Source organism: Tauraco erythrolophus, chromosome Z, assembly GCF_009769465.1.
Source record: "Tauraco erythrolophus isolate bTauEry1 chromosome Z, bTauEry1.pri, whole genome shotgun sequence".
Classification (NCBI taxonomy): domain Eukaryota; kingdom Metazoa; phylum Chordata; class Aves; order Musophagiformes; family Musophagidae; genus Tauraco; species Tauraco erythrolophus.
In genome coordinates, this window is record NC_141496.1 from 63805545 (window position 1) to 63818906 (window position 13362).

The 13362-nt window shown below is 46.3% G+C and overlaps 1 protein-coding gene across 1 annotated transcript; it reads left to right on the forward strand.

Moving 5' to 3' along the window:
• Window positions 1-325: 325 nt before the first annotated feature.
• On the forward strand, window positions 326-10197 carry LOC147526431 (uncharacterized protein C12orf50 homolog). The gene is made up of 9 exons (XM_086629886.1): window positions 326-366; window positions 2310-2458; window positions 3079-3243; window positions 4350-4427; window positions 4521-4634; window positions 6481-6600; window positions 6788-6991; window positions 9459-9550; window positions 10135-10197. Exons 1-9 carry the CDS (start codon window positions 326-328, stop codon window positions 10195-10197), a joined length of 1026 nt encoding a protein of 341 aa, XP_086486012.1.
• Window positions 10198-13362: the final 3165 nt, after the last annotated feature.

The window sequence follows — 13362 nt, forward strand, 5'->3', positions numbered from 1 at the left end:
CAGCTAACAGTGTACTCACGAGAAGCAGCAGGTTTCCCCATCCAAAGCAAGGGGTGCAGTAAGAAAAACGTTGGGCCCAAAGATTTAGGTAAAAAGAGTGAAAGAATCAGGTTTCTCTTTGGGGTATCAAAGATTTGTTTCCAAGACCGCAGTTCGTACAGCAAGATGCTGGGTGTTATTTCAGCCCTGCCAAACGGGTTCGCTCCCTTTTACGTTAAAGAAACACCGGCACGGGAGACTCTCTGAAAAGGTCCGGTTTTCCCTACTTTACTCTGAAGCACTGGAGATAAAGGAAGAAGTGAAGCTGGACAGGTCACAAGGCGCCATGACGCTCATGGAACCAGGAGCCCTTGGAAGCCTGGCAATGTAACATTCTACACCGCCTGGCAACCGCCTTTGCCGGTTCAAGGAGGCAGGGGAAGGGAGCGCCTCCTTCGGTCAAGTGTAAGTTGGAGCTTTCTTCCGAAACAGCAGCAGGGCTAGGGTTCTGAAGGTGCAGATTTCAAAAGAAAACTACCACTTTCAGGATAAGATTACGATTTGCCTGAATGTTGATAGCTTTAATGGTTTCATGTATGTTTTGCCAGCATTCAGAGTGGAGAAGCAGAGAAGGCAGAAATGGCAGCAGTGGGGAACCAACACTACTTCCATCCTTGTTCCCCCTACGCACAGGTAAATGCTGTAGATATGAGAATGGTTTGTATCCTTGATTTTCTCCTTATACCCCTGTCGAAAGGGAGGGTTATGCTGTAAAGATAGTAGTTGAGAGGTCACTCTGGCTGGGTCATGGCCGCATCAGGAGATAAAACATCTGATCTTCAGAAGTGGTGAGAAGAACTAATGATCACCTAAACTATGGACAATTTCTCCTGTGAACTGGGCTCAAATATTCAAGGACACAGAAATTAAAAATGGCACCTAAAGGTCTTTCATTGTTCACCTTTCTTACTGAATCAACGTTATACTGATTCTGAATAAACAGGCCATGTTTAGCACTTCTGCTCATAGGGACTTCCTGAATTTCTGCCAAATCAGTTATTTGAAACAAAGTCCTTCAAGAGGGGTTTACCCCTTCAGTGAAATATTTCTGTTCCACCTCCTAAAAATACAGGGTTTTGCGTAGGGCTCTTCTCCACTGCATCACTTCCAGCCTCGGGGATTTAGGCGTTAATGCCTGGGAGGTGGGCTCGGGCTCCAGACACCAGCGTGTCTCAGGGCATGGCCCAGCTGTACTGACTATAGTCCAACAGTGGCAAGTTTTGCAGACGCTGCTCTGAGACCCAGCTGTTAATGTCTGGAACTGGGTGAAAACGGCCTTCAAACAGGTCAGTATTTTCAAGTGTGCCTTTGCTTTCCTTTAAAACATTACACAGAACCTCGTTCAGAAATGACCGGCAACCTGGCATTTGCAGCTCTCAGCTGGGATGTAGTTCATATCCAGGATATAAACCTGACTTGGCTTGTTCAGGGTAATGGTCCTGAGCGTTCGCCTCTTTGGAATGATTTGTTTATCGTGTGCTTGAGGAAGATGCCTCAGCTCCTCAGGATAAGTGAATTGCAAAATCGGAGATGACGCTCAAATCCGTGACCTCTATTAAGACAGAGACACTGAAAAATAATTTGAAGTACGACAGACAAAAGTGACTGTCGTCGTGCAAGCGCTCCCTCTGCTACATTGTGCTGACAGTTTAGCTGGCGACACACTGATCCATAGAGGGAGAGCAGCAGTGTGAGTTTGTGTATGAGTAAAGCAGCAATAACTAAATAATTCCATGCAGATATTCTTTTTTTCCCATTAGGCTTTTATTTTTCATCTCTAAAAAGAGCAGTGTAATGAGAATGGTCTCTGACCATTGATTCCCAAACTTTTAGGTTTGCAGTTTTTGTTGGGAATCTTTCTGGGTTTTCCTTCTTACTCCTTATCCCCCCGTAGACCCATGTCCTTCAACACTCAGAGAGTGCGAGTGTAAGATTTGCACTTGCACAGCAGACTTCCTTTGAGATCCACCTGATTAGCCCAAGGCGCAGGCAAGGAACCTCAGCCACGTGACAATTAAGTGACTCCTAGATTTTTTGTCTTCCCAGCACACTGGGGAAAGTCTGCAGGACAGGAAGTAGACTGCTTGACTCCTCTTGTCACCTAGGAACAGCTTCACATCATGAAAGCTCCACTGAGCTTAAGACAAATTTAAAGACAACTTTAACCGTTCTACAATACCAGAGCGTGGTCCCGCAGAATCTTACTCCTATGTTCACAGGAGCGTACTGCGTACTAATCCATTGAGTCCTTTTTTGGTTCCCTTCGCAAGAGCTGAAAACCGTTTTCTCCTGCAGCAGAAGTACACCAGCATCCCCTGCTTCTGGGAAAGGAGACCTTCCGGCTGCATAAAGATCTCTTGCCCCTTCCATCACTGCAAGCCTCGCTCGATAAATGGACTTTTTTTGCCACCTAGTAACAGTGAGTAAAAATACGTTCTTAACAATTTGCTCGTTAGAGTGCGTAAACCCACAAAAACGTCCTTCCAGCAACAACAACTGCAATAAAAGAAAATGCCCGTGTTTCATCTTACTGCTTTTAACCTGGGAAACATATCCAATTGCAGTATTTTTAATAGGATGCTGAGATTCCTGATTGCATGTCTAGTTGCAAGCCGTTTACTCACTTCAGCCCAGGTGTTAACGAACCACACGTTTCCCTATGTTGTCAATGTCTTAAAAGGAATTGGAAGAAAGAAGGTTACGGACTCAAACTAATCTATCCAATGGCTGGAAGAGATATCCAGCCTTTTTTAGATGGCATAGAATGATCAAAATGTTCCTCTTTTCAAAGGGCTTTATTCACCAGTGCCTCATCTGTCCGTTCCAAGGAGTCAGCACCCGTGTTTTTCCATATGTTCTGTAATTGGAAGATCCTCTTGTGCCAAACTCGGCAGAGGATTTTGCCCAAAAGGCACAATCTCTCTATTTAATCATTCCTTCCATAGAACAATGGTTTCAAAACTACACCTGCTGGTCTGAAGCTGGATTTGACAATCTAGTTCCCTCCCAGGAAACTAAATGTAAGTTTTTTTTCTGCAGATGCCCCATTGCAAAAGGTGGTCCAAGGAGGGAGTCTGCACCCGTACCATCATCCAAAATCTCTCCAATATCCAGAAAATTTTTTACTACCCATTCACCCCCCAGTCATTATAAACCTTAACAACGAAGAGGAGGAGGAGGAGGAGGATGAAGATGCAGAGAACTGTAAGCATTTTCTTTCTTTCTTTTACAAGGAAGCAGAGTGGGCATTTTCGTCTCTTGCAATGTACTTCACACCCATTGGTTGTCATAACCATGCCATTTTTAGAGAAGGGTCGTTGACAAGTTTTTGAAATAGTTTCCAGCCAATCTGCAAAATATGAGACGTGGTAGTCACCAGATTTGAGCGAGGCAGCATTTTCCAACTCCTGTGAAATGCCTGGCTGTATGTTTCAATAGTGGTAGAATTCACATCTCTCTCTTTCCTTGAATAGTCTAAAATGTGATCCACGGTTCAGAGGGCCATCAAATACTCTTCAAAATGTCTCATAATTTGGGGACGAAACTTCAGGCTGAGGAGGTACTTCTCTTCTGGAAACAAACTGTGGCACAGGGGCTTTACACGCTCCTCACTGAAGGTGAAGTCACAGGTTTGTTCACAAAAGAGAGTTGCGGGACTTCAGCTTCAGTTAAGTTGTCCAAGGGATTTCCTAAACCCTGCAGGCAGTCTCATTTTATTACAGCAAGTTATTTTTAAATCTCGTGAAGGGAATCCACAGAAAACACTACTTCAAAGGAAAGTGTAGCTGTGTATATTCTGATATATATAGAGAGAGAGAGATTCTAGAATTGCCGTGAAACCGTTGACTGTATCTTACTCAGAGATGAGAGATTCCCAGGGAAGGAAAGAATCTCACATTCCCAGAGAGTCAAAGTGAGAGACTGACCTACTCGCATGCGTGCACCCCGCAAACCGCTGTGCCAGCTCTCAGGCAGCCCCAAGCTGCTTTTCGTCCTGGTGACGTGTTTACTCAAAAGATTTCCTTTTGGGTGTAAAGGAAGGATTATTTTGAAAATGAGTACTGAAGATTTTTGGACTACTTTGAATCATGTCTAATCTACAAACAGTAGCTTCTTCACAGGTGTTGTAACTGCAATTCCATTGCACTTGGAAATACCTAGTACTAAGGAATCATTTTTCTGTGCAGAACCAGAGGTTGCAGTCAGAAAAACCCACCTGTGACCAAAAAGAAATTCATTATTTGACTCTTAACAATTGCTGAAGGTCTTTGTATACATACCTTGTCATCTTTGAAAAATATTTCCTCCAGCTCTTTCTAACTACGTGCATAAGACTCCTGAGGATCTGGAAGAGGAAAGAGCGATAAAGGAAATATGCTACAAATCCGGTAAATACGAATTCAGTCACTCTGTCCTAAACAGCAATGCTGCCTCTGTAGTAAACTTTGTGGGTTTTTTTTTCCCTCTGGGACTGTATTTAGGAGAGTATTACAGGATTCAGCCCCCTCTCAAACGCCAATCAACAAAACCCATGTCTTCACCTCAAGGAAAGGAGCTGCTGCCCTTGGAAGGCACGGAGCGAGGCTTGCAGGGAGGTAAGTACTTGTCATCTTCTTGGCTCACGTTTGCCACTATCACAATTACTGTTACAGAGAGCAACTCTTACGTAGGTTGCCCCTCTTCTCCTCTTGTTTCATCTACTGACAATAAAAGACAGAATGTTCCAAAGAGCAGAAAAACACTTCATTCATTTTACCCCCATTTATGCAGGTATGTGGTGTCACACACTGCACTTACTGACAAGCGGCTAAAACATTCGTTCTGTTGCCCTTCCAGGTGATGGGAATGCAATTCCTACAAAAAGAGAAGGAGAAGATTCAGGAAGGAGACGACCAGCAGAGACTATTCCCAGAACAGATGGCAGATCCTGTGAAAATGGAGGTAATATACTTGAGCATTGGTTTCTCATTGCTACACATCACCTGGTAAATTACTGTTACAGGGAGAAACGATGACAGAGGTTGCCCCGCCTCTCCTCTTGTTCATCTACTGGCAATAAAAGACAGCATGTTTCCAAGAGCATAAATAAAATAACGGAATACGCACACATTTAGCTTCACCATTTCATACTTGATCTTTATGCTCTAGAGGCTCTTGCCTCAGTGCTCAAAACCACTGCTTAGGAGCCTGCATGTTTTTGGATTACACTGAAAAAAGAAAGTCTCCTCTATGCTGATTCCAATCGATCGTTTCCCTGCTCAATTTTGGAAAAGCAGTGGTTCTCTGGAGTGACACAAAAGCAAGTGTAGAAATGCGTCCAAGCTAAAATGCTTTTGAAAACTGTTATTTTCCTGAGACTAGCCCTATGTTAAGTTGAACAGGCTTTGTAGTTTTCGGCTGTCAGACAGGGCAGTAAGAAAGCTGCAATCCTGCGTCGCGTATAAGGGGAGCTGATCCCTCTGCACAAACACAGGAGATCTTAATGAAGACACAGTGCTTGTAGTCACATCCAGCAAATTGAAACACCTACACCTCAGTACCTCGACGGACAGGCTTCATCCTCTTCCCAGAAGAATTCTACAATCTATTCGGTAGCGTAGAAAACGTATCCATCGGGTTACTGGAGGTGAATTGTCACCTGATTATTACTTTGGGGTTTTGGAGTAAAAAGGAAGAAAGGAGAGATTTTAGCTTTAAACTACCCCATAAACTGACTTTGCTTTCAAGAGTTCCTCTGCTGGAGGAAATACAGCCACTTTTGGTTTCCTTTTGGGAAATGATACTGAAAGAGTAATTAACACGTAAAACCAGGTTTTACCCAAGAAGACTTGTATCTGAAGTGGGAGACTGGGTTTTCAAAACACCACAGCATTTGGGCATAAGAAAACGTTGTGTGCTTTTTAAAAGTAAATTATGTGTTCTCTAAATCCCTCAGAAACAAACCACACAGAGCTGGCAAAGAACCATCGCTGCAGAGAAGCAAAGGAAAAGAAATGGATTTCTGAGGAACCAAGAAATTCACCTAATACCGTAACAGGCAAAGGTATTTGGAGAAAACAGTTGGCTTATTCATTTTTACTCATTAAAGCACTAGAGGATTTAGCACCACCTAGGTACTTTCTGGTATTTCCTAAATATCATTCACGAAAGGTGAGAAGCTAAAGAATGAGCAGGTATTTTGTAGCTGGCTTTTTCCTTTGCAGCCATAGTCTTCTTCATCCGGTGTCTCACGGTATTTTCTGAGAGAGCATGAGAGTTACACATCAGTTACGCTAGACAGAATCCACATAACTAACGAAAATGAAGGGGAAAAACCGAGAGGTGAAAGGAAATGGCACTAAACCAATCCCTGTCTCCTAGAGGTGGGAGGAAGGGAACAGCAGTGCCATTCACTGTGCTTACGCGCAAGCAGCTAAAACAGCCTTTCTGTTGCCTTTCCAGGCGATGCGAGCACAACTCCTACAGCACCGAATAACACAAAAAGAGAAGGAGAAGGTTCAGGAAAGAGAGAACCGACAGAGAGTATTCCCAGAGCAGATCGCAGATCCTTCAAAAACGGAGGTAATATACTTTAAAGTTGGCATCTCATTGCTGAACATCTTCTGGAAAATAAAATAACTAAACAGAATTTCACTGGGCTATCCAGAAGGAACATGTTTTTAATCTTGCGGCATAGTCCCCAATCTCCTGCAACAGATCAAATTTGGAAGTAATGGCACAACATTTCGGTTTGTTTTTTCGCTTTCAGGAAGTCACACTTCAAACCCCAAAATAAAACCAGGTTACCAACAAAGAGGTCAAAGGATGGATGACGAAACTGCTTCTTCTATTCCTAATGTGAGAGAAACTGGAAGAAAGACTAATTTCAGCCCTCCAGAACCTCGAAGATCAGCGTATGTAGTCTATCGTACACCCTCTGTCAAACAAGAATCAATGTTCAATGGACCTACAGGTGGGTTCCTGCTTACACAGGATTCTTAAAACGTCTCCAATATGCCTGTCTGTATTGCACTGCTTTCCATTTCGTCCCTGCAGGTGACTATTATGTTATCTGTGCCTAAATATGGGAAAGAGAAATTTTCATCCAGCAGCATTTTCACCAGTGGATTGCAGCAGGATCCACAGACACCAAACAGTCAGAATATTCTCGAACAAGAACGCAGCCACCTTCCTAACAGGAGTTCGTTTCTCTGCCCCACAAAGAGGGATGAATGCAATGACGCATTGATGTGCACGAATATACCGACCCTCACTACTTACACCAGCTTTATGTCATTCTTTCTGTGGAAATATTTGACAAACCTTGGAATATTCCACCTTTAACTTACCAATTTATTCTAACTATTGACAGCAATAGCAGTAGAAGTGGGTTTGCCGTAGAATTTCAGTTTCCTCTCAAGAAATCATTCTTGTTCAACATTTTCCTCCCAGCAGGGGATGAAATAACGCCCTTTCTTTGTATAACAGTTTTCCATAGCCAGGATAAAACAGTTGGCTTACTCATTTTTCTTTGCTAGACAGTTACATGACTTACTACCACCTAGGTACTTTCTTTTCTAGTGTCAAATATGAACAATCCATATTCGGAATGGACTATGCAGAAAGAACAAGTTTTTAGTCTTGTCTTCCAGCCTCCAGTCCTGTAATATATTGACTTTTGAGTAACAGCACAACGGTGATGTTTAAGCTGTTTGGTTTTTTTTTTTTACTTTTAGAAATTCACACTTATAAACCCAAAGTAAAACCAACTTACAAACAAAAGGGTCAAGGTAAAGATGATGAAACTGGAAGAAAGACTAATTTCAGCCCTCCAGAACCTCGAAGATCAGCGTATGTAGTCTACCGTACACCCTCTGTCAAACAAGAATCAATGTTCAATGGGCCTACAGGTGGGTTCCTGCTTACAAAGGATCCTTAAAATGACTCCAATATGCCTGTCTGTACTGCACTGCTTTCCATTTCGTCCTTGCAGGTGACTATTAAGTTATTTATGCCTAAATATGGGCAAGAGTAATTTTGATCCAGCAGCATTTTCACAAGTAGATTGAGGCCGGATCCATAGGCAGAAATGTAAAGCTTTGGGAAGCTTTATAATTAGGCAGACAGAACATTTATCAACAAGAACGTAGCCACCTTCCTAACAGGAATTCTCTTCGCTGCCCAACAAAGAGGGATGAACGCAACGATGTGCTGTCGCGCACGAATATACTGACCCCCACTATTAACAGCATCTTGTAGGACATTTCTGCTGTGGAAATATTTAATAAACCTCAGAATAGTCCACCTTTAATTTCTCCTCTTACTCTAACTATTCATAGCAACAGAAGTAGAAATACTCTTGCAGCAGAATTTCAGTTTCCTCTCAAAGAAACTTTCTCGTTCAATTTTTTTCCTCCCAGCAGGGGATGAGAGAATGCCCTTGCTTTGCAGGGTATTTGCACACAACTGGCTTTTCACTGGACAGATCTAGGATTATTTTATTTATTGCAAATTTTGCTGCCTTTCTACTTTCTGTCTACAGAGTTACTCTCATCATTGTGTTTTTCATCTGTCACTTCATCAAGAAATTTACTGGTCAATGAGTTAAATAGTCCTAGCTTGAGAAAGCAATTTCCTCTTGCCAGTTTCACTCATCTCTCTTAAGCCAGCTTGAACCTCCATCTGGAGATGCCTCCCTGCCTGAATTTCCAATGAAAGGAACCTCCACTGACCATTTTCACTACCTTTCTTTTCAGCTGTACCGGAGCCATATGGTGGGAAATGCTCCAAAGAAAAGAACCAGCTTGACACAAATAGGAGACTTTGGACCCAAACGGAAAACTACGGTAAGACTTATACGCGGCGTGTAAACTGGAAAATTGAGGAGTCTTGTGGAATTACTGATTTGAGTTCTTGGAATTAAGCTGGAATAAACAGAAAGCCAGAGTTTTCATAATCATGATTTTCAACCAGGTCTTACACAAAATGCTTAGTCGTTAGGCAGCACACTCGGATGCAAAATCAATTGTCGAGCACAAACCCATCCTACTGCCTTGCCCCTAGTGCTGTCACAAGCAGGGATAAAACAGGAGACTGGATTACGGATTCGTTTAATTGAAAAGCAATTGATGCCTTTGGGAAGATTTCCAACAGGGGAACACTGACTTTGGTCAAGTCAAGGATGCCCCTCGCAGAATGGCCTCAAGTGGAAGATCCTGTGAGCCTGACGGCAACGCTGCAAGATTCCAAACGATCTTGAAAGTACTAGAGGCACAGGCTGTATTTCATACTCGCTTGGATTTCAGGGACGATGTACGATTCACCCAATGCCTTCGCTGATACTTCAGCAAATGTCATATTTAGGTCACATATCAGAGTAAGAGAGTCTGTCCTGAAATCGCAGCTGAAACTGAGAAACAATATATGTGTTTTTTCTATAGACAAATGCACTTCAGGATCTTACAATGCACCGACTTGGAGGAAAAGAAACCCCCACGCAAAAACGTTCCCTAAGTGGAAAACAACCATTCCGGTAACTGTTTGGTACAACTTTTTACAATTCAGTCTTTTCAGTAACCGCAGCGTGTCTCTCCCACCTAGAAAACGTCAAAGTGCTCCTAAAACTTCCCCCGCCAAAACCGTTCATAGTTTGGTTCGTTTGCAGCCATGCAACTTTGGCCGGACAACGTGCCTGTGATTTTTAATCAGTCCCAATATTACTGATACGAAAGCAAAGGACGTAGCTGCCTTTGAAGCGAGGAGCTACCAGAAGCGGCTTTTGGCTCGTAGCACTGGGCACAGCCCAGCAGAGACGACAGCAGCGCCATCGCTTTGTCTCTCTGCTGGACCGCTCGCGCAGCATCGACAATAGCTGCACGCTGACCAGCTGAGGTCCGACTTCACAAAAGCACTCTGGCGACAAAACAGTCACGAGACACCCTAAGGACCTTTAATACGTTATTTAATACAGTATTAAAGGTCCTTAGGGAAAGCAGAGATTAGAATCTCTATCTCGCGTTTTAAGAAGTTTCCTTCTTAAAATCTTTCTGAAAGAGCACATGGTTTTACTCTGATAGATCGTGCACTAAACCTTCTGTACATCTCTCTTGACAACAGAGCCAAGAAGACACGGCAGTGAAAGGACAAGGAGAACGATACGGAGAGATGAGAAAGAGATGAAGCGAGTACTTCGATTGACAAGAAAAATGTCAACTGAAAGAGATCGAAGTGATTTTTTTAGACTATGTTTTAAAAGCATAATTCCTAATATGAATAAACACTATTTGTTTTACTCAGCCGTATCAGAGGACTTTTAATGGCAACAGCAACAGGAATGCATTCTAGAAAGGAGCTGTTTTGGTGTGAAGGTGTCGTGGGTTAGGTTAAACCACGTGAGTTAGGCAGAATCCGAGATTTCCTTTCAAAGCTTCAAAGGCACCAAGATTCACGAAAGTAATAAAAATACACCAGTGTTTCCCAGATCTTCTGCCTGCTTGCCTCTGTCCTTAGGGCCCCAAAGAGCAATCAAAGGAAACCGAGGACGCTCAACATTTCACCCAGTGAGGCCCTAAAGATTGCAGTTCTGTGAGGTCACGTACTCGCTGCGTGACAGATTCCCCCACTGGTTTAAACTCACAGTACTTGAAAATAGGACCTGAGCTACAGCAACTGTTTAAACCTTTTTTCAGCTTGTTTGTTGCGCTTTCGATCCAGCCTTGCTCATCTATAAAATCAGAGAATCAGAGAATGGTTTGGGTTGGAAGGGGACCTCAAAGATCAGCTAGTTCCAACCCCCCTGCCAGGGGCAGGGACACCTTCCAAGAGATCAGGTTGCTCAAAGCCTCATCCAACCTGGCCTTCAACACTTCCAGGAATAGGGCATCCAAACTATTCCATGTTTCGCCATCTTCATTTCTTCCTTAGATCTAATCTAAATCTCCCCTCTCTCAGTTTAAAGCATTTGCCCCTTGTCCTGTCACTACTCGCCCTTGTAAAAAGGCCCTCTCCAGCTTTCTTGCAGGCCTCCTTCAGGTACTGGAAGGCTGCAAGAAGGTCTTCCCGGACTCATCTCTTCTGCAGTGTGAATAAACGCAGCCCTCTCAGCCTGTCTTCATAGGAGAGGTGCTCCGGCCTCCAACATCGGGTTGTCCTGGAGGTGCCACGGAGATAAACCCAGCACCTAACTGAGGGAACCATACCATGCAGAGCACTGAAATCAATGACAGAAAAGGCAAGATATGAATTCTCCCTTGCCACCAGAGAAATTTTGTATCCAGACACACTACCTACGTTCAAAAATTAACTACTGCGTATGAATCTAAAAAATCTCTTGGTAGAATCTCCCCTAGTTTAATACAAAGTTTCCTAACAATTTCAGGTAAAGGCAAGAAATCCAGTGATGCAACGAACCACAGACTTCTCCTTTCCTCCCCACCTCCAGACTTCTTTTAATCCTTCCCGAGGAAATCAGACACCCTCTGTTAGACAAACTATAGTGCGCAGGGAAGATGTACTCACACAAAATTTTCACAACAGCTGTGACCCAGTAAACCACACAATACAAGTGAAAACTAAGGAAAACATGCCTTGTAGGCAGCAGGAGAAATCTGCATAGGGACCTTCCTTATTACCTTCATCGGTAGTTACACAACACCTGGTTCCATCGCCCTTTTCAGCAGGAATTGCATTGTGTACACCTGCCTCTAGCGCCTTTCCAGTTATAGTTTCACTGGCCAAAACTTTCAACGGCTGAAGAGAAGACAGGTATTTATTGCAAATCTTCCTCATGGCTACGTTACTGCCTTGCTCTCCCAGGGATGCTTGCTCCTTTCAGCCCGCCTCTGCAAGGCCGGTATTACGCGTTACATTGCTGATCACTAATCCTACGGAAATTTCAACACGTGCCTCTCTGTGTTACAACAGATGGCAGCAGAAATCCATCGTGACTAGCTGCTCCGAGCTTGCCGTTCGGAGCTGAAAGTCAACAGCACCACGTTAGTGCAAAACACAGACCAGTGCAATGCAAGGTGGCAAAAGCGTCCTGGTGCTTTGGCACACTCAGCGACTGTGCTGCCAACTGAACCCTCTTCCGCTTAAAAAAGAGCAAAGAAACAGGCGATCGGGGCTCTGAATCCCATATCCAGCCACAACCACTTCCAACTTCCAAGAGGACTCCTACAGCTAGGACTTCTCCAACAGTTTCACTGCAAGCACGTCATGGGATGCCTCTGGCAGGAAAAGGGTGGCACAGAGCTGGAACGACCGGCCCGGCCCGCACTTCACCGGGCGGCCCGACCGACACCTCCGCCGCGCCCGTCGCTCGCGCGCTGCAGCGACACCTCGCGCCACGCGCGTGCTGCCCTCCCGCGGCCGCGCCGGGCCGGGCCCGGCGGGTCTCCCTCGGTCGGAGCTGCCGCCCCCGGTCCTGAGCTCTGCCCCGCCGTGCGGCGCCGCTGACCGCGGCCCAGCGACTCCTCCCGGGCCGCTGACCGCCACGGCCACGGCCACGGCCACGGCCAAAGTCCTGGTCCGGTCCCGGTCCCGCCGCGGGGACCGCGGCCCCGTCTGCCTCCCGCCGCCCGGCCCCGTGCCGCCCCGGCCACCTGGCGCTCCCGCTTGGCCGGCGGCTCCTCCTTCACCGCGGTCACGACCGCACACGGCACCTTCCGCCGCACCGGCGCTCACCGCCCGGTCGCCCGCTCCCGCCGCCCGCTCCCGCCGCCCGCTCCCGCCGCCCGCTCCCGGCCCCAACTGCGCCTCCGCCACCCCGCGCCCGCTCCCGCGACGGGCGATGCGGTCCGGGCCGCCCGGAGCCCCGCGACTCACCGGGGCGCCGGCGCCGGCGGGCGGGGCGGGGCGGGGCGGGGCGGGGCGCGGCCGCCCCTCTCCAGCGGCCCTCGGCGAGACGCCGGCTCCGCCGCCCCCCGCCGCCCCCCCGCCGCCCCGCCCGGCCGCGGGCCCGCGGCAGCGCCGCTTTCCGCAGCGGCGGCTCCCGGCCCGGCCCGCCCCGCCCCGCCCCCGCTGTGCCCCCCCGGCTCGCCGCGGGGACCGCTCCGCGCCTGGCTTTGCCTCCCTCCGTACCACTCTGCTCCTCATTCCAAGGATACTGCACGTTCCGCTCCACCTGAGCAGCCCTTGTCCGTGCCAACCGCGCCACCTTCCTGGGAGCAGCAACTGTATCTGGCCCCAAAGCTGCTCTCATCTGACAGCTTACGTTAAGATGTGAGCTGAACTTTGGGGGACAACGTTCTCCCATTCCCCCCAATTCCTGCTATTTTTCCACACTCTAACAGGCAGAACAGACTCGACTTGGGGAAATTAGATTATTACCAGTCAAATCGGCAT